Source organism: Corylus avellana, chromosome 11 (genome assembly GCF_965113065.1).
Source record: "Corylus avellana chromosome 11, dhCorAvel1.hap1.2, whole genome shotgun sequence".
In the NCBI taxonomy this organism is placed as follows: Eukaryota; Viridiplantae; Streptophyta; class Magnoliopsida; order Fagales; family Betulaceae; genus Corylus; species Corylus avellana.
The window spans coordinates 86,368-113,304 of record NC_142500.1 but is presented as its reverse complement, the minus strand read 5'-3'; the positions used below and the strand labels follow the sequence as shown (position 1 = coordinate 113,304).

General features: G+C 39.0%; 2 protein-coding genes and 1 pseudogene across 5 annotated transcripts; 2 read left to right on the top strand and 1 right to left on the bottom strand.

The window, feature by feature from the left end:
- The first annotated feature begins 958 nt into the window (after window positions 1–958).
- Window positions 959–7,908, top strand: LOC132165235 (dnaJ protein ERDJ2A-like; annotated as a pseudogene). The gene is made up of 5 exons (XR_015909464.1): window positions 959–2,119; window positions 2,221–2,316; window positions 2,511–3,583; window positions 4,786–6,045; window positions 6,965–7,908. The product of XR_015909464.1 is annotated as a dnaJ protein ERDJ2A-like (transcript).
- A 775-nt stretch (window positions 7,909–8,683) lies between these two features.
- FAB1A (1-phosphatidylinositol-3-phosphate 5-kinase FAB1A) lies at window positions 8,684–21,068 on the top strand. Of its 3 annotated transcripts, XM_059577460.2 has the most exons (13): window positions 8,684–8,908; window positions 9,030–9,224; window positions 9,301–10,003; window positions 10,199–10,933; window positions 12,705–12,858; window positions 13,013–13,357; window positions 13,825–14,742; window positions 14,840–15,171; window positions 16,925–17,048; window positions 17,133–17,303; window positions 17,651–19,162; window positions 19,637–19,900; window positions 20,348–21,068. In XM_059577460.2, the coding sequence occupies exons 3-13, from the start codon at window positions 9,354–9,356 to the stop codon at window positions 20,675–20,677; spliced, it is 5,535 nt and encodes a 1,844-aa protein (XP_059433443.2). In that variant the 5' UTR covers window positions 8,684–8,908; window positions 9,030–9,224; window positions 9,301–9,353; the 3' UTR covers window positions 20,678–21,068. The 3 variants fall into 3 exon arrangements, with proteins under 3 accessions (XP_059433443.2, XP_059433444.2, XP_059433442.2); XM_059577461.2 differs by lacking the exon at window positions 9,030–9,224; XM_059577459.2 differs by having other exon boundaries at window positions 9,030–10,003.
- A 1,952-nt stretch (window positions 21,069–23,020) lies between these two features.
- On the bottom strand, window positions 23,021–26,233 carry RAD51 (RAS associated with diabetes protein 51). Its single transcript, XM_059577060.2, has 9 exons — window positions 25,999–26,233; window positions 25,442–25,586; window positions 25,193–25,303; window positions 24,920–25,011; window positions 24,537–24,631; window positions 24,344–24,457; window positions 23,798–23,927; window positions 23,444–23,565; window positions 23,021–23,337 (listed from the first exon to the last, which is right to left on the bottom strand). The coding sequence occupies exons 1-9, from the start codon at window positions 26,089–26,091 to the stop codon at window positions 23,214–23,216; spliced, it is 1,026 nt and encodes a 341-aa protein (XP_059433043.1). The 5' UTR covers window positions 26,092–26,233; the 3' UTR covers window positions 23,021–23,213.
- Window positions 26,234–26,937: the final 704 nt, after the last annotated feature.

Genomic DNA, 26,937 nt, shown 5'->3' with positions numbered 1-26,937 from the left:
AAAAAACCTAAAAAAACCTATTTCCCACTTTTCTTATTCATCTACCCAAACTTGCCATCTACCGCTATCAGCCATGGCTCCAGTCAAGCCAGCCCTCATTTATTTTTGGTGAAGCCCATGAATGCAACAACAAGAAAGCTGAAAGCACGAACATTGAAAGGAGCACCAAGGTTGGTAAGATGCTCAAGTCCATTGCCAATCAGTGAATCAGCAAAAAGCAAATATAAGGCAACCAGAAATGGTGACTTTAGAAAGATAACACAAAAGGCAGTGAAATTTTTGTTTTTGCAATATGCTTGGCTCTTGGTGAGAGAGAGAGATAACTGGTGTGGAGGAGCATCATGGGCAGCGTCGTGGCTGTCCGGCATTGTCTGGGCTGGCTGGTGTACGTTGTCTAGGCTGACCAACGTCGTGGCTGGTGACGGCTGGTGGCAGGTTTGGATAGATGAATAGGAAAAGTGGGAAATATGTTTGTTTTAGGTTTTTAACTTTTAACCCATAGGAGGAGTATAAATATAAAAATATAGTGTTTTTGTTTATTTTGCTTAAGGTGTTCCTCGCTGATTTGTCAAACACTCATTGGAGGGAACAAATATATTGATTTGTGCCGAGTTATTCTTTAATAAAAAGCCATCCAAATAGCAAAATAGTTATTACATTTCAAAAGCATATTTGGAGGCTGAGTATGAAATTGATTATGCGATCAACTGCATCATCAAGTACCATTTTATATGTTTGTTTACTATCGATTTATGCATCTTCGAAAGCTTGGATTTAAGAGATGATCATGAACTTGGAAATGGACTTAACAGTTATCCTCTTATTAGGATATTAATTTTTAATTATATTATATATTAAATTTATAAAATATAAACTTTATAACTAAAAACAGTTATTTAGAGTTTAGATTATAAAAATTCCGCGGTGAATTGAACTAAAAAAAATTGGAATGTCTTCATCCTCTGGCAAATCTCCCGGTTTGGCCCACATTCATGGTTGTAAAATTGGAGTTGGAGCACATTCAGCCCAGATCTAGAAGGCCCAACTGGAGTGATTTCAAGAACCAAAGCCCCGTTTTGATCATTGTTCTACTGCTTCTATAGCTATTTTTTTGGGGGTTTTCAATCTCTCTCTCTGTTTTCCGATTTTCAAAGTTGAATGTTGCACGGATTTGAAATGTTCTTTTGTGCACAGGATTCAAATCCAATGCCATTGAGAGCTTAACGATCAGCTTGAAGGTTTCCATTCTGAAAGGTTTTCATTACCTATTAAACAGGTCAGAATTATTGTTTGCATGTGTGCGTGCGCACGCATATATGCTCGTATCGCTTGTTGGACTTAAGGAGTTTGCTTCTGGATATGCGTAATTTAGGAATTGCTTATAGGCTGAGCTATAATTAGGTCTCCGATGTACGTTAATATGTATTTATTATTATTATTATTATTATTTTGTTGAAGTTGGAAGTCAATTTTATTGTTAACTCTCTATTTTTTGATCTAGTTCTTTTGATGTCAATTTGTTGTGGTTTTCCTCTGCTGTTTGGTTTCGGTGCATACTGAAGACATGGCGGTGTTGCAATGGAAAACCTTGAATATCATGTATTCGAGCTGAACTGAGTTTAGGAAAAAAAAAAGAAAAGAAAGAAAGAAAGAAAAGAAAAGAAAAGAAAAAGAGATGTAAATTATTGAATTTCGAACATAAATCTGATTTTATTTAAACTGCAAGATGAACTTTTAAATTTCAATATAATTTGTAACCAATTCAACCTTTTGTGTCAGCAAGTTTTACCGTTTAGCGTTGCCAAAGAAGTAGAAAAGATCCATTAGTTGAAATTATTGTTTAAAACTCCACTATCAATGACTTTCTGGTTATAACAAGAGTCATTTTTGCAGACATAACAAGTATACGAGTCATTGTAGGTAGAAGTTCTCAGTGGCTGCCTCAGAGGAGAATAGTGCTTTGTTCCCGATTTTCATTTTGACAATAATGCCCCTGCCACTGATACCTTATACAATTCTGAAGTTATGCCAAGCCGCCTCAAAGAAAACAAAGAGCATACACTGCCACTGCTCTGATTGCACTCGTTCAGGGAAGTACCACAAATCGATATTTAAGCAGGTGAGTTCCTTCATTATCCCTTTGATGTATCTTCAATTTCATATTACATACCAAGTGTCGTTATTTGATCTAACCATGGAGTCTATTCTGGAATCATGCAGATTTCGCATTTCTTGACTTATAGCAACTTGACTCTGATATTGCTTTGGGTCGTCGTGATTGTCCTGGTCTATTACATAAAAAATATGAGCCGCGAGGTAAATAGTTTAATCAAAATTTGAGCAATTGTTAGTGGCCATGTGACAATTGTATCCTGTTATGATTTATTCAATTCCATGCTGCTACTTTCTAGTGAATCAGGACTTCTTATAGGAACTCATAACAATTTGCTTTGAATGCTATATGTTGCATTTCGCTGACATTCCTTTTTCTTTTTGGAATTTGTGACCAGATTCAAGTTTTTGAGCCATTTAGTATTCTTGGATTGGAACCCGGAGCGTCAGATTCAGAAATAAGGAAAGCATATAGAAGACTATCTATTCAATACCATCCTGATAAAAATCCAGATCCATGTTGAAGGTGTTTCAGTTCTTCAGTTTATATGTTTCATTTTCAGACCTTTGTATCAGTCAGGAAGATGTATATATATATATATATATATATACCCATCCAAGCAACAGCTTGGAACACATCACAAATACTCCATGGCAGTGGTGATGCCAGGCTGTTCAAGGCCATGCCCCACTCGCTCATCAATTGATGATATTCTAGCATCTATGAGAACTGACTCAAGTATTGCTTCCTCCTCCTCCTCCTCCTCCTCCTCCTCTCTCTCTCTCTCTCTCTCTCTCTCCAGTAGCTTTGAGAAAACCAACCACCACCTCTGAAAAACCCCAACCCCACCGCCACCACCCAAGCTGAACCCCAGCTACCACCATCGTGTTCACACACGAAGATTGAGAAAATCCCTTTTTCCCCATTCTTAGTGATAGACAAAGAAAGAGACGATTCTCACATCTCCCAGTGTGTGTGTGAGAGAGAGAGAGAGAGAGAGAGAGAGAGGTTGAACTTACCGGTGGAGGAGCAGCAGCGGAACCTACGACAGTGTTTGGCCTAGGCAGCGGCGGTCCTGGGTGGTGTTTGGCCTGGTCGGTGGTGGTGGTGGTGGTGGTTTTTCTTCTAGCACACTAGATGAATAACAGTGCTATTCACTGTAGTAGTTAAGGTAAAATAGCTAATGTGAAGTTATTCTGTTGGAGCTAAAAAAAAGAGTAAAAATAGCTAAATGTAGCTAATATCTCTCTTTTAGCTAAGTTGCCGGAGATGCTCTTAGCAATTTGTTTGCATTTCTATGGATTTTTGGTAAATTTTTATAGGCTTGTTACTGCTTTCTGTTCTGTTCAGACAGAATTGTTGATTCAGGCTCAATTAACTCGTGAATCAGCAGCATTGCCTTCATCATTGCAAGGTGATTTCAGACGGGTGCTAGAACTTGCACCTTGCCTTCTTGAAGAATTAATGAAGGTGATTAGGTCCTCTTTTACATTCTTCAAGAAGACTTCCGTAATCATTGCTAATTGTGTTTACCACTGTGAGGTCTCAGCCTGTAAGCATGTGTTGTTGTCTCTTAAACAATTAAATCTTTTGGAATGCTGCTTTGTTAGAATTGGTTGTCATAATTGTTAAGGAAGTCAAATGGCTCAATCGGCAACAGTTTTTTGACAAATAACTCAAAACATAAAACACTCACAAATATTTTAAAGAAGGTGAACACATAACTTCTGTTGAGCTATACATGTATGAATAATGGAGTTTCTGAGGGAAATTATGCAGGTTTCGATTCTTAGATGCATTCTGAGGTGTCTTTTGTAGGATGTATTCTTGTACATTATCTCTCAACAGTTTAGTAGAACTACCTAGAACAGAATATGGGTGGCACTTTTTTTTTTTTTTTCCCCCATAACTCTTTCATTTGCAGTCCGAGTTTATATTTGGTGTAATGAAAGGAATCTATTAGCATGTTTTCTGAGATATACTCTCTATAACAGAAAATAGAATTCCAATTTTTCCCCCTTTGTCTCTGTTGGGGGGGGGGGGGGGGGGGGGGTAGGGCGGGCGGGGTTTGAGGGGTAGGTTCTGGAAAACTTATTGTAGAGTGATGGAAGTATCATAGAAGGATGTACGAAGTTAGCGGTTCCCCGCAAACTTTATGTTGAGTTTTATAATTGATTTAGCTCTCAAGCAGGACTTTCTGAAATAGCTACGTACAGATTGTTAGATAAGTAAACAAAGTGTGGGATCTCCTGGGTGAATGGATGAACAAGTATTATAGAGGTATGTGAAGAATGTGAACTTCAAAAGGTGATTCACATATCACAGGCCCGTTAGTGGATGTGAATAAATGGATCTGAAACAGAAAACTAGAGTGATTGAATCAAAAGATGCAGGTTTTCATGAAAGACAGCACATCTGTTGTACAGGTTTGGCATAGGATTCTTCGTAAGCAGGTTTCAGTTTACTAGCTTTGTGGAATAATTGATGTTCTACTTGCTTCTATCTTTGGCACTCAGTCACTTACTCAAATTCCATTGCTAGCATTCGTGAAGAGGCAGTTACTCTATATGATTGTGTATTTTGCCGTTTGGGGGGGGGGGGGGTGGGTTGGGGGGGTTAGGAAGGGGAGGTTGTATTTTTCTACTATTACCAATCTCTTATTATCTGTGCAGATGGCAGTTATACCACGCAACACTCAGGGGCATGGATGGCTGAGGCCTGCAATAGGGGTAGTCGAGCTTTCTCAATGTGTCATTCAAGTGAGATGTGCTTTGAGGACATCTTTTATATAAAAAAAAAGACTTATTACAGTAACATGCGCTTTAATGACTTTATTCTTATCTTTATGACTAATTACGGAGTTTTTTCTGTAATTAGTCTTGAGGACCTTGTTCATTTCTTTTTGTAGACCTTGTTCATTTCTTTTTGTACACTCTCTTCACTTGGACGACAGGCTGGCTTGCTTCCTTAGAGATGAATTTCCCTTATTTTCTTTTTATGTTCTCTTCTTATTTCTCCTCCTCTTAGTTGCTCTCTTGTATATTTCTTGTGTACTTGAGTTGTGCCCATCTGCGCTCTTCTAATGCATTATTACTTATCAAAAAAAATTACGGAGTTTTTCTGGAGTTCTTGGCTAGGCAGGGACTATATACGACTTTCTTAGCTTGTTTATATTATGTAGAAGACAGTAGCTAATAGATTGTATACTAATATCCTGAATAATGCAAATCATTCGCAACATGCTTTATTTTCTTCTACTCCAATTCTCACATTATTTTTCTTGGTATATTCCCAATAACTTTCGTGTTGCATTTGAATTCCAGTATATAATACTTTCTGAGTTCCTAGTTGCAAACCTTTTGAAGATTTGCTGGTGGGCTAGCAGGCCGAGCAGCTTCTCATTCTGTTAGTTTGTCTCAGGCATGAATATGCTGTGATTTTTCTCTTGTTTGTAGTCCTCCCTGTGTCTTTTTTAGTGTGCTTGACAATTTTTCCTTCAGAAATTTGAAGCAAGTTCCAATTTATTTTTATCTGTTTATTGCTTGGCAAAGCTCATTGCGGTTTGGGTATTTGCATTTTTTGTTTTAGTGGTTCTACATACCTGACATTTAGTTTCTCAACAACTTTCAGCTCAATTTCATAGGAATATATCTGTCATTTTGTGTTGCAAAGAACTTTTGTTTTGTTAGTAAGTCATTTATTTAGATGGCTGCTTCCTGTTAACATTTCCATGTTCAGGGTTAATCTATTTTGTGTTCCTTTGTTCTTTTCCTAGTTCCTACTCACAGTAGGATTCTTTTGTTGCGTTACCTGTGATGCATGCTGTTCCTCTCAGTGCGATGAAGGGAACTGGAGGATCTTCTGAAGGCATTGCAACCTTTCTGCAGCTGCTGCATTTCAGTGAGGCCATTGTCAAAAAGATAGCTCGTACAGTAAGTAGATAAAATCTTTCTCTCTGGTTTGCGTCATGCAGGAATCCATTGTTAATCTGCCTCTTGCCTAGCTTTGACGGCAGAGCCACAGCATTTGTTTTTGATGGCTGCCCTTTTTATCTGGAAATGTGCTATAATTTGAGAACCTGCAGTGCCCGATTTCCCAATGACTTTAGCTATTATACTTATCTTATTTTCTACTTGATTAAAATCAAAATTTCTGAACAATGGATAAAAAGCTGTACCCGCATTTTTGTTCCAGTTGCATAGGATAGAGTTTTCCTTTAAACTAGGTTTTAGGAATTTCCTTCAACCTAGTCTATAAAAGTGACATGTGTTCCTTAAACATGTAAAAAACACATGTTTTTTTAATAGCAGGGATAAAGTTAGAATAAATTTTATTAAAAACTCATCTACATCTCACATGTTATTAAAAAAATGGACACATATCATTTTTATAGATTAGGTTGAAGGAAATTCCTTCATCCTAGTTTGGAGGAAAACTTTGTCCGGTTGCATATTTCACTTGTGGTTTCTTCTATGTTTTGTGTATTTTCTTTTTATCATGTATTAAAATCATATAGGTTTTCTAAACCTATCTAATAAGTATTCAAAAAATTTTTTTTGATCAATAATCAACACATATCATTAAAAGCGTAAGGTGCCTTTAAATATACAGGAAGTATACAAAAGGCCTAATTAAGAGCAAAAAGAACAAGGAAAATTAATTGTTGAGTAACACATATCTGATGAAATTTTGGAATGACTTTTGCTTTAACACAAGCCTGTTAATGACCAAAAATCAGTGTTGATTGAATTCTGTCCGGGTGTTGAATACATCCTGTGATCCCCCTCCCAAGATTTCCCCTTGTTACATTCTTTTTGATATTTTTAAAACATTTTTATTCTTCATTTGCAGAAGGTGAGAACGTTTCAGGACCTTCAGGGCATGAGCTTGCAAGAACGTGCTGAACTGCTTGCTCAGGTAGCCGGGTTCTCTCCTGACTGTGTACAAGATGTTGAGATGGTGCTGGAAACGATGCCTTCTATAACAATTGAAGTTACATGCGAGACTGAAGGTGAACAGGGTATACAAGAGGGTGACATTGTCACGATCCATGCTTGGGTAACACTCAAACGTGGTAATGGCCTGATAGGTGCCCTCCCCCATGACCCAATATTACCCATTTCATAGGGAAGAGAACTACTGGTTTATGCTTGCAGATCCTGTTTCAAATAATGTGTGGTTTTCTCAAAAGGTTAGTTTTATGGATGAAGCTGCAGCTATAACTGCTGCTTCAAAGTCAATTGAGGAGACTATGGAGGGATCAGGAGCAAATGTAACGGAGACCAGTGTGGCAGTGAAAGAGGCAGTTGAGAAGGTGAAGGGTGGGTCTAGACTGGTGATGGGCGAGTTCCAGGCTCCAGCAGAAGGAAATTACAATTTGACTTGTTACTGCTTGTGTGACGCTTGGACAGGCTGCGACAGAAAGACAAACTTGAAAGTAAAAGTTTTGAGACGGACTAGGGCTGGCACCCGAGGTGGCCTTGTCGCAGAAGAGGGACCCGTTAAGGAGAATGGGGTTGAAAAGAGGAAGAGGAGAATGACGAAGAGGAATATGATGATTATGAGAGTGAGTACAGTGAGGATGAGGCAGATGAACAAGATGCTAAGAAGAAAGGACCTGCTGCCAATGGCACTCTCAATAAACAGGGCTCGTGTTCAGAAGGTTCGGGCACATGAGGAGTGACGCGCAATTCTGTTTTATTAATGATGAAACAATAAACATTTTGAGCCCACTTTGATCTTTTGAAGAACTTAACAACAATAACAGTGAGTCATTTATTTTGCCTTTTGTTTAACTTGGCGAAGCTTCATATAATCTTATTTGATATTTGAACAAACTCATAGCAAGCCTGTTTCCCTCCAAGCAATCCAAGCAAACCAAGCATAAACGATTGGGATGGCCGTAATTATAAACCTGAAATGATACCACAAATCAAATGATGTACAAAGCGGAATGTCCATTTAAGTGATTTAAGATTGGCCGTTTTTTCTTCACCTCTTTAGTCTTTACCGGCTGGCAGTGAAACCGATAAAACGAGAGATTCATGGAATCTCAGCCATCTGAACTCGTTTTGGTATTGCCAACGCTTAAATAAAGCAAGAATCTGAAACTAATATATATATATAAAAGATCCTCTCACCCTTCTGAAAGTACAAAGACTCCGGCCAGCTTCAACTACTTCTTAATGTATTAATCCGGTAGCTTTAAACCTCTGTCTATCAGCATTGCTATAAAAACAACTATTTTTTTTTTCCTGAAACCAGCATTGCTTTAACAACTTGGTTTGCAGTGATGTGACTTTTGGGTTTTGGCTTAACAAGCCATTTCTTCTATATTTACACGTCACAATTTTTTTTTTTTTTGGGGGTCTTAGTTGTTTGTCTTAATAAAAAGATGAGATGAGACAGTAATCAGAGTCGGACGTAATATGTGATAAGGGGGCACAACACAAATCGGGGATTGAAATGCTTTTTCTGTTTGTATTACTATTAATATCAACACCAAATAGTTTTGTCTGTCTGTCTGTAACTAAATCAGATAGACAACTCACTTGCAAAAAAAAAAAAAAAAAAAAGACAACTCATTTAAAGAAATTCATTTTCTTCTGATTAACGGTTTCGCGCTGTTCGTATTCCGGGGGTGCGAAATTCCAAATTGATCGACTAGATTAGGGTCTGGGGCTTGGTATCCCTTCCGGACTCGGGATTGAGCCCTGAAAGCTTCTTTGCCCTGGAATTCTGGGACTGTCAAGGCTCAGATATCGGAATTTAGGGCTTCCGGGCGACAACCGCCTGGTAATTCTTATTTATTTTTACTTGTGTTTCAATTATGTACTATAACTTGTTCTATACATTCAGATGAAAGAAAGCTTGACCCATCACTGTGTAACGGCATATCTTTTCCTTTCCTCTATAGATGTAGATATGGATATACGTGTGTGTGTGTGTTCGTGGTTGTGGATTTATTTATGAGAAACTACTCCAATACGACAAATGCAATGGAACTTTTGAGTGGGTTCTAAGACTTTGTGGTTGTGGAATCATTAATGACTGCTACTACTACTACTACTACCATAGTTGTAGACGAACATGCAATGGAACTTTGAAAGAGGTTGTGTCTTTCTCTTTTGTTTCTTGGGTTTTTCACTTTCTTCAAATTTGTTTGGGATTTGATTCTTCTTCATCAGGACCTTGGGCTGTGATCTGATCGTGGGACTGGCCAATGAGCAATTCACAATGAATGAGATTGGGTGGGATCCCTGTCCATGGGATGGGCACCCCTGACAACAAACTGTCGGAGCTAGTTGACATCTTCAAGTCCTGGATCCCTCGCAGGACCCACTCACCCAATGTGTCCAGGGACTTCTGGATGCCCGATCATAGCTGTAGGGTATGCTACGACTGTGACTCCCAGTTCACCATTTTTAACCGCAGGCATCATTGTCGACTCTGTGGCCGAGTTTTCTGTGCCAAGTGCACAGCCAACTCGCTTCCTGCCCCATCCAATGACCCAAGGATTGGTAGTGAAGATTGGGAAAGGATCAGGGTGTGTAACTATTGCTTCAAGCAGTGGGAGGAGGGGATAGAACCACCTGATAATGGCACCAATGCACCCACCCCTGGTCTCAGTCCCTCGCCATCTGCAACAAGCTTGGCCAGTACCAAGTCCAGTTGCACCTGTCATAGTAGCTGCAGCACTGTTGGTTCTACTCCTTACTCTACTGGCCCTTATCAGCGAGTGCCATATACTTCTGCTGTTAGCCCTAGTCAGTCTGTCCATGTGGATCCAGTTATGGTTGAGCAGAACAATATAATATCCGGGAAGAGCAGAAATCCTAGCTCTGCTGTAGTAGCTTCATCTCCTAACCGATTTGGTTTTTGCATGAACAGGTATCTATTGCCTTGCAATTGGTTGATATTAATAGTGCAATTGAAGAGTTCTCATCAGCTTCTTCTAATGTTGCACTTATGATTATGCTTCCGTTACTTTTAAGCATGATTATTGAATGTCATGTTCTGATGCTTCCTTGATGCTGTTCCATTCTTAATCCATTATGTTATTTCTTGCATACCCATCCCCACCAGGAGCGATGATGAGGATGATGACTATAGTGTTTATCGGTCAGATTCAGAATCAAGACACTTCTCTCAGGGCTATGAATATTATAGCACAGTTAACATTGATGAAATTGACCATGTCTATGGACCTCATAATGTGCCTCCTAATGAAGATAACATCGACTTGAACAGTGTGAGTTCTTCACTGTTACCTGAGAACTTTGACACAAAGGATTTGGAGGGGATTAGGGAACTTGGGAAAGAAGCAGATGAACATGATAACTGTGATAGCTGTGAAGCTCCATGTGACACTGAGGGTCTGGATGCTGAACCTGTGGATTTTGAGAACAATGGGCTACTCTGGCTCCCTCCAGAGCCAGAGGATGAGGAGGATGAGAAGGAGGCTGTTCTATTTGATGATGATGACGATGAGGGTGCGACAGGAGATTGGGGATATCTACGCTCTTCAAGCAGCTTTGATAGTGGGGAGTATCGTAGTAGGGAAAAGTCAAGTGAGGAGCACAGGAAAGCCATGAAAAATGTGGTGGAAGGTCATTTTAGAGCTTTGATATCTCAACTTTTGCAGGTTGAAAACCTACCTGTGGGTGATGAACATGACACAGAGAGTTGGTTGGATATAATTACATCTTTGTCCTGGGAAGCTGCCACACTTCTTAAGCCTGATACAAGCAAGGGAGGAGGAATGGATCCTGGTGGATATGTAAAGGTTAAATGCATAGCTTGTGGGCGTTGCAGTGAGAGGTAATAAATAGATCAAGGATGTTTATAATTCTACCTCTATCAATGAAACTTACTTTAAATCCTTTTGGCTTGCTTCTTTTGGGAAACCATGTCCAAAATCATAAATTAATCTTGAGCATGTCGCAATGATAGTCCTGTCTTTACTTACCTAAAAAAAATGATAACCCTACAAATTATTTTTCATGTTCTTGGTAGATTGACGTCTTCTATATAGTAGAAGACATTATTGAGAAAATGGAACATCATTTGGAGGGTTGGAAGAGGTTTTATCTTTAAAAAAAAAACACTCCTTTTAATTTACCAACATATTATTTATCTCTCTTCCCTATTCCGGTAAGTGTGGCTAATAGACTTGAAAAACTTCAGAGGGATTTTCTATGGGGTGGACTTGGCAATGAGTTTAAGTTCCATTTAGCGAAGTGGTCGAAAATTTGTACTATGATAAAATCAGGATGATTGGGGGTAAAAAAATTTGATTAAGTTTAACTGAGTTATTTTGGGTAAGTGCTTGTGGTAGTATGCTATGGAGAGGGAGGCTTTGTGGAGATTGGTGGTGGATACTAAGTATGATAGTTTGAGGGAAGGTTGGTGTTCTAAGGAGGTTGCGGGGCTTTTTGGCCTAGGAGTGTGGAAATGTAAGGAGCAGGTGGGACGTTTTTTCTAAATTTGTTAGGTATGAGGTGGGAGATGGTTCAAAGGTAAGGTTTTGACATGATTTATGGTGTGGAAAATAGCCCTTGAAGTTTTCTTATATGGAATTAGTTAGTATTGCACCTTGTAAGGATGCATGGTGGTGGATCATATGCAGTTATGAATTGGAAATATTCATTGGAATATATTCTTACAAGACCAGTGCATGATTGGGAGGTGGAAGTGGTCTCTTCTTTCTTTGAGTTGTATTCTCAAAGAGTAAGGCAGGGAGGTGAGGCTAGAATTTGTTGGATCATTTCCAAAACGGACAATTTTGAAGTGAAGTTTTACTATCATGTATTATCCATTCTCTTAAGTTCCTTTTTTCCTTGGAAGAGTATTTGTTAAGTTCAGGCTCATTCAAGAGTGGCATTCTTTGCATGGACAATGACTTTAGGAAAAATCTTGACTTTGGATAGCTTAAGAAAGAGGAGCGTTATTGTGGTGGATTGGTGTTGTATTGTATATGCATGAAAAGTGTGAAATCTATTGATCACCTCTTTCTTCATTGTGAGATTACAAGAGAATTATGGAGTTTGTTGTTCCATTTGTTTGGTATTGTTTGGGTTATGCCTAGAAGGGTGAGAGAGATGTTGGTGAGTTAGAGAGGACAAACGGAAACCGTAATGCTCTAAAAGTGTGGAGGTTGGCTCCTTTGTGTTTAACATTGGTGCATTTTGAGAGAGCAAAATGCAAGGAGTCTTGAATATCAAGAGACTATGATGTTAGAGCTGAAAAGATGTTCCAATCTCTCTACACGAGAATAGCAAAATTCAATAGCTTGCTCATGTCTAATGTTTCTAAGTTTTCGGATTTTTGTTCCTCATTTTCTCCATGTTAGGGGGTTTCTCTTATATACTTCATGTTACTAGGATTTCACCCCTTAGCGTTTTTAATGATATTGAATTCTTATTAAAAAAAAAAAGAAAAATACATGCCTTACATATTTTTAATATTGAGCTGGAAACGTCTTACCAATATCCAACTATAGTTGGGAGAATGCTTCAATAAATTTGTCTTGTTGCTATCTACCAATGTTAATTGTACTGATTGGACTTCTATTTTTTTTCTTTCTTTCTAGTATGGTGCTTAAAGGAATTGTTTGTAAGAAGAACATCGCTCATCGGCGAATGACATCAAAAATAGATAAACCACGTCTACTAATCCTTGGAGGAGCTTTGGAGTATCAACGTGTTTCCAACCTCTTGTCGAGTTTTGATACTTTGTTGCAGCAGGTATTAAATATGTCTGGGTTTCTTAGCCTTGACTCTGTGTGTTTCTAATGAGGGACCAAGCCCACAAGTTTCTCCTATAATTACTCATTTTTTTCCATTCATAAAGTAAATTGGGATGTTACTTGTTTTCATTGATCTTTATACTCCTTTTCAGGAAATGGACCATTTGAAGATGGCAGTTGCAAAGATTGATGCTCATCACCCTAATGTTCTTTTGGTTGAGAAGTCAGTTTCTCGATATGCTCAAGAATACCTTCTTGCTAAAGACATATCACTTGTTCTGAATATTAAGAGGCCGCTTTTGGAGCGGATAGCGCGCTGCACCGGTGCACAAATAGTACCTTCAATTGATCACCTCATTACGCCGAAACTGGGATACTGTGACACGTTTCATGTGGAGAAATTCCTTGAAGAGCATGGCAGTGCTGGCCAAGGTGGGAAGAAGTTGACAAAGACTCTGATGTTTTTTGAGGATTGTCCAAAGCCTTTGGGTTGTACTGTAAGTCTCAGATGCATAAACATGTTAACACAGACAAACGGATATATATATATTTCTTTTTCTTCTTCTGTTTCAGTATGTTTTACAACTCCGTGTCATTGGCTTAATGGTGTATTTTTTTTTGAGGCTATGTGCATGGAGGCTAGGACTTAACTTTGTTTCTAGCTTCATCAAATATAACAAATTGGTGAACTTAGAAGTATAATGTAGTGTAGATTTGGGAACAATTTGCAGTTAGGTTAGTGAGATCATAAAGAACAGGATATGTTCTTAGTTTGGACGAATGAGCTGTGGTGTTTCAAGTGTCTGTGCTCCGAGTGGAATGTTATGTATTGGTAGAACATTGCAATCAGTCTGTGGAGTGCCTTGATTGCCCTTCTTAACCTGCTTTTTGTTTGTGCTGGAATTTGCTTGAGAAATTCTTGTCAAAAGATTTTAAGTGGATCTATTTCTTTGCTTTGTTTTAGATTTTGCTCAAGGGTGCCAATGGGGATGAGTTGAAGAAGGTGAAACATGTAGTTCAGTATGGCATTTTTGCAGCTCATCATCTGGCCTTGGAGACATCTTTTCTGGCTGATGAAGGTGCTTCACTTCCAGAACTCTCTTTGAAGTCTCCCATAACTGTTGCATTACCTGATAAACCATCAAGAATCGAGAGGTCCATTTCCACTGTTCCTGGTTTTACTGTTCCTGTCACTGGAAAGCCTCCAGATCCTGAACCTATCAGTGAAGTGCAGAAATCCAATGAAGGCCTCATGTTAGATAGAGCCTCATCTATCAATAGTGACCCTATTTGCAAATTGGAAGGGGCCAATTCAACTGGATTGTCTGAAGGGCTTTGCTCCTATCCAATTTATGCTGAACCTACCTCATGCTCCGTAGAATCTACTTCTTCCTTGCCTTGCCTGTCTCCTTCAGGGCAAGATAACTCAGCTTCCTACTGTAGTGAGCTCTCCTTAAATTATGCCTCTGTGGAGAACAATAGAGTTGGTCCTAAGGAATCTTTTCAGGCCATAACAGCTAACACTAAGGAAGCTATAGTAGATGATAATCTGATGTATGATTCTTTTGGCATGTCAGAAGCATTACAACAATGTGTTCACACTTTTCACACTGGTGGCAATGCATTAGCCGCAAACCACCTAGGTTCTCCAGATTTGGGATCCTCAAAGGAAGATAGTAATAATCAGAATGAAGGGATGGGATCTTCAAAGGAAGATTTTCCTCCCTCTCCTTCAGATCATCAGAGCATTTTGGTTTCCTTATCAACACGTTGTGTGTGGAAAGGAACTGTCTGTGAACGAGCCCATCTCTTTCGAATCAAATATTATGGAAGCTTTGATAAGCCTTTAGGGCGGTTTTTACGAGATCATTTGTTTGATCAGGTATTTTTACTTTCTTCATTATTCTGTTCTTTTTTTTAAAAAATAAACTCCCTTGAAAATCCCACAATAGCCTGGGTTAACTCCTCTTCTTGATCAGAGTTACCGTTGTCGTTCATGTGACATGCCATCAGAAGCACATGTTTTTTGTTATACTCATCAGCAAGGGAGCCTTACAATATCTGTTAAGAAACTTTCAGAGTTTCTCTTACCAGGGGAACGAGAAGGAAAAATCTGGATGTGGCACAGGTGCCTCAGATGTCCCCGAACCAGTGGCTTCCCTCCAGCCACTCGGAGAATTGTAATGTCTGATGCTGCCTGGGGATTGTCTTTTGGCAAATTTTTGGAGCTGAGCTTCTCAAATCATGCAGCTGCAAGCAGGGTTGCTAGTTGTGGACATTCCCTCCATAGAGATTGTCTCCGGTTCTATGGGTATGCTTTTATCCTCTCAAGTTGTGTTGGTAACTATGAAACGTTATTGTTTAGTTTGCACCATTAATTTAATTTAAACAACACATATTTTGAGTCCTTTTCTTTTGCTCATTTCTCACTCATCAAGAAGTAAATCATTGGCTGCAGTATTCGAATGGTGATACCTGTTTATCCAAACTGGACATGGGTACAAAGTTTCTAAAGTATAAACATTTGTAAATTTGATAATTTCCCATGTCGGCTTATATGGATGCTTTAGTGTCTTCTACTGACTGAAGTTGTGAACTGAAATCGGATAAATTGATATGCTTGAATATCGTGTCAGCTACTTTTGTCTGAAACAAGACATTTTAACCATTCAATTGATTTTTGATTGGAAGAGTGTGCATCTTTGTTGTTATTGTTGATGTTACCATTTTTCCTAGACATGAGTGCTGATGGTTTGACATGGCAGTTGTTTCAGAATATATTACATGTGCCATCAGTTCCATGATTCAGTTGTTGATCTGGTGGACCCCTGCGGGGGAATCTCAGGTCAAACTGACCAGCGCCTGACAAGTTGCATATACCCTTTGTATCCTTCTATTTTGTTAATTGATAGTACTTACCATTATGTATTCTGAAGTAGTAGGGTAACTTTGCCACCCTTAGACAAGTACATCCTTTTCCAACTGGCCAACCAAGATTTCAGCTTCTCAATTGCACCATCCCAGATATGCTTAGCCTTATAGGAGGCCCCCAACGGTAACCCATGATACTTGACCAGAAGTTTGGAAATCCCTTACCCTAGGATCTGAGCCAACCTTCCCACTTGAGAAACATTCCCCACAGGAACCAATTCTGACTTTCAGATTTAACTTCTAGCTTTATAAATTTTTGGATCCCTATTCTGCATCCATCTTGTAGCACTTGGTGAAAAAACATAAACTGCTTAAACATTTTTTGTAGACATTTCCTTGCACACCTAATGAATGCAATATATGGCATTTGGTTTCTCCTACATATTGATCTGGGATATTGGGGGTCCAGAAAAAAGGGGAAAAAAAAAAGAAAGAAAGAAAGAAAGAAAAAAGAGCATGACATGGGGGGTGGTTTATTGAGTAAACTACTCACCCATCATATTTGGATTTTACCAGCTAAAATACAATTGCATGCTCTAACACCTCCACCAACGAACCAAAAACAAAAAAGAGAGGAAAGATTCATGTAGAGTTTTTTTAGTTATGGACTTGATTGGGTAGGTACCCCGATTGAGACATTTATGATTGGCTCTATCAGGGTGATTGCTTGAAGCAATTTGTTCAGGTTGCTTCCTTGTGTTTAGCACTGATTGAAAGCAGCCAGGTTTGGGCCACCCTGTCTCAACTCTCAACTCTCAACTCACCTTGTTCCCATTCTTAAGTTCGTGGTATGATATCACTTTTTGTCGAACTGGTGGTTTGGGTGGTTTCTTAAATTTGTTAGTCCACCACGGTGGTTCATTGGGACTAGGGCTGCTTCAATGCAACCTGGTTGGGCCACCCTGTCTCAACTCTCAACTCTCCTTGTTCCCATTTTTGTATCTATGAAGTCTGGACAAAAGCTCACTATCACAAATTGGATCTTCTTGGTCTACATGAGTGCTCATCTGAAAATTGACCTGATTAAGTGGGCAAGACTTACAGTGGCTTGTGAAACACATGAATGGTTAAAAACTCCACGAACACAACCATATTATTTATTGCCCTCTTACTTTTTACTTTTACATGTACAGTTTTGGGAGAATGGTTGCTTGCTTCCGCTACGCTGCAATTGATGTCCATTCTGTTTATCTTCCACCACCGAAACTTGAATTTTTCTATGATAATCAGGAGTGGACACAAAAAGAAGCAAATGAGGTGCAATGATACCATTATTGTTTCAAATACAGCAAGTGATGTTAATTTTCTTAATGCTTACATATTATTTATGTTGTCTAATAGGTAAGTAACAGGATTGAAGGTCTGTTTACTGAAGTTCAGAATGCTCTTCGTAAGATTTCAGAAAATGTATCAAGTGCAGCATTGCAAGATGGTGGAGTGAAAGCACCTGAATCTAGGCATCGTATTGCAGAACTGGAAGGATTGCTACAAAAGGAGAAACAAGAATTTGAGGTAGCTTGCTGCAATTCATGTTCTTCCATCTCCAAATTGTTTATGGAGTGAAAAAATTTCGGTTCTCTGGGCACTAAATAGTCCATGGGCTATGCATAAAATCAGGCAGAATTCACTCACTGATTGAACTTCCAGATAATGTTGGGCATTCTATATTGATGATGGTTAGCTCAAACTGTTCATCAAAGAAAAGGGAATGGGTGTCATCATTTTTATTGCTTAAATCTTCATCATGTTGTCCTTGCTGCATAAAATATACTTAGCATGATTTATTTTTTGTTTTATAGAAAAGAAAGTTCAATTGTTTATGTTATCTTATTCCTCAGTGAATTTATGACATTGTTTAGGAATCAATACAAAAAGTGATCCATAGGGAGGTAAAAGTTGGTCAACCTGCAATTGATATTCTTGAGATCAATAAATTGCGGAGGCAGATGCTCTTTCATTCTTATGTCTGGGACCAACGCCTGATACACAATAATCTCCAGGAAGGTTTGATCAGTTTCATCTCGAAACTCAAGGAGAAATCCATTGGTTCTGTGGAGAAGCTTGTTCAGATAAATGTGACCACCAAGGCGGGTAAAAGCTATAGTAGTTGTGACTCCTTTCTTCTGGAAACAAAGCCGGATATAAACCTTAATCAGGGAGGAAAGGCTGGTCACATTTATAATGGCACCGGAGTTCATAAAGGAAGTGACATGGACTTGGATCTGAATCAAACAAAGGATGCTGATCTTCATCCTTCTTCTAGTGATAATATGAGAAATGATTCCAACCTTCTGGAATGTGGAAGAACAGTTCGAAGGGCCCTCTCAGAAGGAGAGTATCCTGTTAGGGCAAATTTATCTGATACCCTTGATGCGGCATGGACTGGTGATAGTCACCCGATTAGCATACCACTTAATGATAATTCTCTTCCTGATCCAACTGTGGTGAATTTTGTTGGAGGAAAATCACATGTGGAAAGTTGCACTGTTGACAAAGGTGGGGTTGAGATAGCTTCTACTCTTAGCTCTGTGTTACCTCCAAAGCAGCCTGATAATGTGGAAGGCTCCAGTAGCTGGGCGCGGATGCCTTTTTTGAACTTTTATGGTTCATTCAACAAAAATTCTTCATTGAATTCTCAGCAACTTGGTATTGGTGAGTACAATCCTGTCTGTGTTTCAGCATTTAGAGAATTGGTTCGACAAAATGGTGGCAGACTGCTTTTGCCTGCTGGTGTTAATGACACTGTTGTGCCAGTTTATGATGATGAACCCACTAGTCTTATAGCTTATGCACTTGTCTCGCCTGATTATCATCTCCAGATGTCTGAGCCTGACAGAGCAAAAGATGTTTTAGACACATCAGTTTCGTTGCCGCTTTTTGATTCAGCAAATCTACTCTCACTGAACTCTTTTGATGAGGCAATTCTTGATTCCTACAGAAGTCTTGGTTCTACTGAGGAGAGCACTGTATCTGTTTCTGGGTCCCGGAGCTCCCAGGTTGCGGACCCACTCTCATGTGCCAAGGGTTTCCATGCCAGAGTTTGTTTTACAGATGATGGCCCTCTTGGGAAGGTGAAGTATACAGTGACTTGTTACTATCCGAAGCAATTTGAGGCTTTGAGGAGGACTTGTTGCCCTTCAGAGATAGATTTTGTACGATCTCTTAGTCGTTGTAAGAAGTGGGGGGCCCAGGGTGGCAAAAGCAATGTTTTCTTTGCAAAAACCTTGGATGATCGATTTATCATCAAACAGGTCACGAAGACAGAGCTGGAGTCATTCATGAAGTTTGCACCAGCCTATTTTAAGTACTTGTGCGAATCAATCGGCACAAGAAGCCCTACTTGTCTGGCAAAGATCTTCGGCATTTATCAGGTATTGTTTGTCACTTTTGCCATAATGAAAAAAGCTTAAAACCAGTTTTAGAGGCCAACATTAAGTGATCAATTGCTTTCCGCCTTATTGCTTGATTGTTCTTCTCAAGATACTATAGATCTCAAGCAAGTTATATCAATACCAAATTGGCCTTGTAATTTAGTTGTGGACCCTGTGCTTTGAATGAATCTACATTATTTATCCAAAAACAAAAGTTATCAGGCTCTCTCTCCATGGCACAATGTAATTAATACAAGATGAGCCATTGTCTCACCACTGTTCTTACACATGCAAAATGAATCCACAATAATTCTTTATCTCCTAAAATTGTCAGCTGTTAAAATTTTACTCAAAGCTGCTGTCCACCCAAAGAATGCTATTTCTTGGATGTATCCGAGGTTTTTTCTTATTCTTTTGATACAACTCTATTGATGAATTGCTATTTGGTTTTTCTTTGTCGGCAATGTCTTGAAGGTTTCTAAGCACCTCAAAGGAGGGAAAGAATCAAAAATGGATGTTTTGGTAATGGAGAATCTTCTATATAGGCGTAATGTGACACGACTTTATGACCTCAAAGGATGTTCTCGTTCACGCTATAATCCTGATACAAGTGGGAACAATAAAGTTCTGCTGGATCAGAATCTGATTGAAGCAATGCCAACCTCTCCAATTTTTGTGGGAAACCAAGCAAAGCGGTTGTTGGAGAGAGCTGTCTGGAATGATACTTCATTTCTTGCTGTAAGTTGGAATTGGCTGTCATGATATAATGGGAGAAAACACAATTATAAGATTTCCCTTGGTTGTTTTTATTTGAACCTTGTAAAACCCACACATAGGTATGTTTTTATATGGTTCAAATAAGAACAGGTTAACAAAAATTTGGCTGGCTTTCATTTTCTTAGAGATCCTCCCAGGCTGTTGTACAATAATGTGTGGATTCAGTCTCCATCTATTGTACAGCTGCTACTGCCTAGCTACAGAACAGGCACCACTGCTTTCTTTCTTAGATTGACCAAATAGTTGTACATGTTTATTCTGTAACTAAGACCTGCCTTTGAAATCTTGTGTGTGCTCAGTCTCGTATAGAACTTATTAATATACTTGAGGAAGGCTTTCTTCTCTCACTCCTTGTATGTATGTGTTGTGTGTGTGTCTTTTCTAATATGTCATTATATATTTCTGCAGTCAATTGATGTAATGGACTACTCATTATTGGTTGGTGTGGATGAAGAAAAGCACGAGCTAGTTCTGGGGATCATTGATTTTATGAGGCAATATACATGGGATAAGCACCTTGAAACTTGGGTGAAGACCTCGGGCATCCTTGGTGGATCTAAGAACACAACTCCAACTGTGATCTCACCTCAGCAGTACAAGAAGCGGTTCAGAAAAGCCATGACTGCTTATTTTCTTATGGTCCCAGATCAGTGGTCCTCTCCAATGATTGTTCCCAGTGGGTCTCAATCTGACCTTTGTGAAGAAAACTCGCAAGGCGGAACGTCCGTAGATGGATAATGCGAAATCTTTTTCCTGTAAGTTGGTATAAACTTTCCCTTTTTACAATTTTCACATTTCCTCTCTCGTTCTTGTATTGTATTATTGGGATGGCTACCTCATTGTGTTATCTAGATAAATGTAACCATAATTTTTGTTATATTAGGAGAGTGAAAAGGCTTTGTTAATGCCGTGAACATTTCAGTAGTGGTATAGTACTAGATAAGGTCTCTTTCGGGGTTGTACAGTATCTTCATGTCTCGTCTATGTATATTATTTCAACAGAGTGAAATTGCCCTTTTTTGATGTAATACTTCTCTCACCATTTTATGTTGAGGGTTTTCTACTTAACCATTTTTTGAATCAATTGATTAAAGCTCATGTACATCAGTACATGTATGTTATGATTGAATTGCCCCCTATATACTGCCTTGTATAATGCCATTGTATTTTGCCTCAGATATTACAGAAGTAGATCTCGGAAATGATCCGACTCAAATAGATGCTCATCATAAGCTTTTATATATTTTGATGCATGGCTTGTTTGTTGTTGTAGTATGAGAGTACAGAGATATTAGTGAAAGAAAATTGTTATAAACTATATTTTTATCTCCCAATTATGTCACAATGCTGAGTAATTGTCCTGCCACGGCTTATAAATAATTCTAGTATTCAACAAAAGTTCTGATGTGAATCGCACATAATTCATGTATTAGAGGAAAAACTTTGGTGATAGACGTCAAAGTAAGGTTCTCCTTGATAGATATGAAGAAGTTCCACAAGACAGAGGGACCAGATTCTATTTCCTGTGAATGATCCTGGACTCCACGATCTCTCAAGTCAAAACTCTTTTGTTTCTTTATGCTATTTCAAGGCTATAAATGTAGAAACTAATGGACCGGTAGATCAGGTGGCTCATAATTTACTAGGAATCTATGTGGGTTATAAATTGAATAAGACAGCTTTAGAATGTTCATAATTATAAAATCTTGAAACCCAAATATGACCTTATTTACGATTCAGGCTTGATTAGAATACATAAAGATCTTGCTTCCAAAAACAACAAAAGCAATTTTCAAACATTAAATAATAATAAGTTCCGAGAGAGATATTTGGGAGGTTTGGAGTGCGAGTAAAATTTAGAGGCAAAGTAATTGTCACGATTATTGAGCTGATAAATCCCAATTCGGAACTCATGTTTGAACTTTCTTTCGAACTCATCGATCTCTTTAGAAAACCCGATAGGGGTACCGTTTGACAACCGGTTGTGGCTCCTGTGCGTGTGCTGTGCACTGTAGAGCAAGTTTGAAAATAACGCCAAAAACTGCAGCATGAAAGACTTCTCCACAGTGCTTTTGCTGTGTTTAACACGCCTGCATTTAGTGTTCTGAAATTGCCCCTACAGCAAATCCATTCAATGTGTGTTTTTTTCCCACCTTTTTTTTACTTCATTATTCAAAGAGGGTTGCCGTCTTTCTTCTTTCTTTTTTCTTCAGTGAAGAAATCCGCTCCAGCTGCTACTTGGTCCGTGACCCAGCGACGGCAAACGCTCATCCACCACGGCTCCACTCACTAGAGCCCAATCTCAGGTAATTTTTTGTGATTTATGCCTCTATCACTTTTTTTATTACTTGGTGAACATAAACTGAATAATGTCCGAATTTATCTGCATAATCAAGTAATGTTAACATGGAAACAAATTTCTCTGCATAATCAAGTAATATTAATGGGAGGCAGCTGCACGATTTGGCTTAAAAATGCTGTCGTTACTAGCTTGACACGAGGTGCACGAGCTCCATATTTTGGAGTGCGAGTTGTCAAGGTGTTCTTATCTTCTTGATGTTCTTTGTAAAGCTCTAAGTGGTAGTTTTAAGGCTGATTGTGTTAGTTTAAATGGTGTTTGATTAAGAGCACGCCCAAGGCATTGGAGGTGTTGAATGAGATGATGGAGAGGGGATTAGAGACCCTTTAAGAGCTGGTCAGATTAAGGAAGCCTCCCCCGCATTGATTAAAAAATAAAAAAGATTAAGGAAGCTTGGGAATTCTTTTTTCAAATGAAGAACAGGATATGTGGGGCTGTTGTTGTTGCTTACCCTAACTACCATGGTTTATGGGTTTGATTAAGCGCACGCCCTAGGCATTGGAGTTCCTTTCGCAAATAGAGTTGGGCCTCCTCGATCCTTGATCTCAAACAGAAAACCAAACCATCGTCAATACTTAATTGTTTTTCTGCATAAACATATGGTCAAGACAAGTTTTGAATCTATATCACAATCAAACATTTCCCCAAGTAGCAGAATCACTTGAAAAGTCGTAGAAATCTATCTAATATTATGAACAAAAAAAAAAAAAGAAAGGTTGAGAAAGAAGGAAAAAGAGACATGGTTAAATGGCAGCCCAAAAAGAACACCTGCAAAGCTTCAGAATAGCTATTAAAATTGAAGCACCTGTAAACAAAATTACAAAGATCGCTAGCTTGCAGATCCATTAAAAAGATACAAGAACATATGATGAACAGGACTTGGCAAAAGTTTTGGGAAATGATGGCAGAAATGGATCAGTCCTTGACATCGGTTACACCTTCTGCAGAAATCTGAAACCGTGCGTCAGCTTCAGCCAAACAAGGAGAGCTTATTACTTTACAGATGCGCTCTTCTCCTCTTCCTTTACGCAGTGCAAGCCTGTGATAAGCATGAAATAGGTATATGCATTTAGCAACATTTTCAAACAAAGAACCACTTTTCCTTGGGGGAGAAGGTTGTGAGGAATAAAGTTTCTTCTACAGACCTTGTCGTGGAAGCATGAGCCATAATGTTACCACCAATAGGCTTGATTTGAGGCCCAGCGAAAATTGCAGAACCATCCACTTGTGCAACTACTTGGTTTGTGATGACAACAGCCACACCAAACTACGGCCACCGAATACAGAAGGAAAATGTTGATGAATAACAACAGCCAAAGATCAAATGTGCAAATGCTGTTCAGCACAATCTAAAAAAAGAACATCTAGAACTTGTCTCTGCAGTCTACACTGAATCAGTTGAATGATTCTAAGTTCCTAAAAGCCTAACCCTTGAAATATTCAACCAGAAGAACCAAGAAGGCTTCTCTACACGATAGGTTGTTGGTAAGAGTCTTTACCTCATCTGCCAACTTCTGAAGGCTCCGGAGAAACTTTGCAAGATGCATTTGCCGTGCTGAAAGTTCCCCCCTTCCAGAGAAATCTGTTCTGTAGAGAGCAGTAGCACTGTCTACGATCATAAGTGCAAACCTACAGAAGCAAATCCATTTAACAATTAGTCTTCCCTGCAGCTCAAAAGTGTAAAGAAGAAGCGACGTAGGACAACTCAAATAAGCAGCAGGCACATAACTAAAGATTCTTTATTACCACTCAGTGAACAAATAGTGACAACCCAGAGCTGAAGTAATGTGTTTAGTGTTTTTAAAATTCCAGGATAAAACATATTTAACTGCCAATCCACTGACAGCTTGCAAGGGGAGTTTGTCTCTGACCAAAAAAGTTTTGCCTCATGAGAAGCCCCTAAGCGATGAATGAACTGGATATGTCTCAATAATATAAGATAAATTAGATAAAATTATAGGTAATTAATTGGCTTTTGTCGATAGTGACAACATGGAACAAGGGATTCATCGGTATAATCCAAAGACAAAAATACAGTACGACACCTGGTTTCTACCATCATTGAAGCAGCTTCAAGCAAAAGCCTAGACTGATGATCAGTGTTATATGCTCTAGCATAGGCCACATTCTCCAAGACATCAGCACCATTTAGTCCAAACCTGCAGCATTCAAAACCATCAGCTTTTAATGGATCACACTGTGGAGCAGCATATTTATCTAAAGGTAGCTGCATGACACCTGTCAGCTATCTGTAAGAGTCTCTGTGGCCTGAATGTGCCTTCTGCATCGATGTACATTGCTTTTCCTTCGCCGCCTCCTTGATCTAATGGAAGCTGAAATGTCAAAGTGCACAAGAAGTTTGAAATTGAATAAATTGACATCAAAGGTAAGAGATGGCAGTTGCATGTAGAGATTAATTAGAGGTTGAACTTGCTCAATGAACTGACCTTCAGATTACAAACTCTATAATCCACTCAACTCAATATAAAGTTTATTGGCAAAGAAAGGTCAGGTAAAATTCTAGTTTCACTCAATCAAGTGGAGAAGAAGAGATGTGTCCACTTTCTAATGAAAAGCAAAGATGGAAATGTGCTATAAGATGAAAAAAGGAAACCTCTTACTTGGCAAGTGACACAGAGTGTGTGACACAGTTGAGTCTTCCCAGAGCGGAACTCGCCATAGATCTCAGTAATAGATCCTGTCTCAATTCCTCCTGTTATAAGCTAGCCATGTCAAGTTACAAAAATGCAGTGTCTCTGAGGAGACTTGATGCTTGCGAGCAAAATTAGCAGTCTCTCTCTGGCTCTCTCCTGTTTTTGCGTTTCTTGCTCACTCCTCTTAACAAAGGGTTTAAGAATAAATTAAAATCTCATAGCCATTAGTGAAAGACTGACCTTCCAAGACCTTGTCAAGCTCTCTTGATCCGGAGGTTATTTGAATAATTTCAAGCCTTTGGGCATGGAGTTGGGTAGCACTAGTAAAACCCAAAGGCACTAGCTTGGAAGCTGTCATTAAAAGACACAAATCAACGCAAACCAGACATCATGATCTCAACTTACATATCGCTTACGACAGCGAATGCACATATTAAAATGATGGGAAAACCGGGGGGGAGGGATGTAAATGGGGTGGCATGGACTTGCCTGCTTCGACGATCTTGTCAACTTTAGCCTCGCTGATTCCTTTGATTTGCAGGAGATCTTTCCGGGGAGAGTAAGCAACAGATTCAACAGTGCAGAGACCCGCATCTTTAAGCTTCTTAATATCAATTGAAGCAATGCCTGATGCCTTGAGTTGAATATCCAGAAACCAATATCAGCAAGATTTTTTATTTTTTATTTTTTTATTTTTGAGAATTTGAGGACAGAGATTAGAACAAACCTCCTGGGCCGGTCAAAACAAAAATAGGGATTTAATTGGTAGTTTGGAAAATTGGGTATGCCAATCAAATAAATCCATTTCAATCGGAAATAGATCCAACACCACCACTATCATTTGACAAAAGAGAAAGACGTGGAATCTTGAAGCACGACAACATTCTACAGGGAATCGAACTAAAATGAAAAACCCTTTTTGTGTGTATGTGACAAGTACGAAGAATATATCAATCCGAGAATTAAGCCCAAAATTTGGGGCGTGCCCATGATTCGTAGTGCAACATTGTAATCGAAAACGAAGAGATGTGTGAGATTGGTAAAACCTGAAGCTGTTCGACAGGGAAAGGGCCATGCTGTATCTCTTCCACTTCAACATGTTGTTCTTGTGCCATCTTCTGGTTCCTTTGCTGCTCCATTGTCACTTACCCGAGACAGAACCACTCAGAGGGTGAGACACAGAGAGTTCTATAACAATGGGGCGAAGGCAATTTTTTTCTGAACTATTACAATGGCAATTGGTTGGTAAAGTAATGGATGGGATTGGAGGGAGACGATACTTTGAAACGGGTTTAGTGGGCGCCAAAAGTATGAAGGCGTTCTGAGAAAGCTTCCGGCGTTCCAAATTGACTCTTTGGGCCATGTTATCGGCCCAAAGGGAATAAATGGACAGTGATAAAAGGCCCAAAGGGTGTGCTTTCAGGTCCAGCTGAACCATGTTGATTTATGGTACAAAGAGCTGCTTTTGAGCTCAACAAACAACAAGAAGATACGGAAAGAAAAGTTAAAATATAAAAACAAATTAAAGGATCCTAAAAGTTTAGCTGAAATGAAAAACTATAATAATAAAAAATAAAAAATAAAAAAAAGATCAACAATCAACTTAACAGGCCAAGCGACGTGACACTCGTCCGTCCTTTCATTCATTGTGTGACCGAAACGTTGCAAGGCAAGTGGATGCTTGCATGGTGATGGAGGTCTCAGCCATCTATTATAACAATAGACCCCCTAGGGCTGATGGCACTAATCATACCGTCACGGTCACAGTCCGACAACTAATTAGTAATTACCCCGTCTTGATCATTATCATCATTATTAGAATTAAATTGCACCTTACTTGGTCTAAAGATTAAAGATCAAAAGTTTGATCGGACATGAACAATATTCTCTCTATTTCAAATGAATTGGATAATATTCAGTTAATTATAGTAAATAGGTATTTTTACCCTAACATATGATCAAATGGTTGCATTAAGCACCTGCAT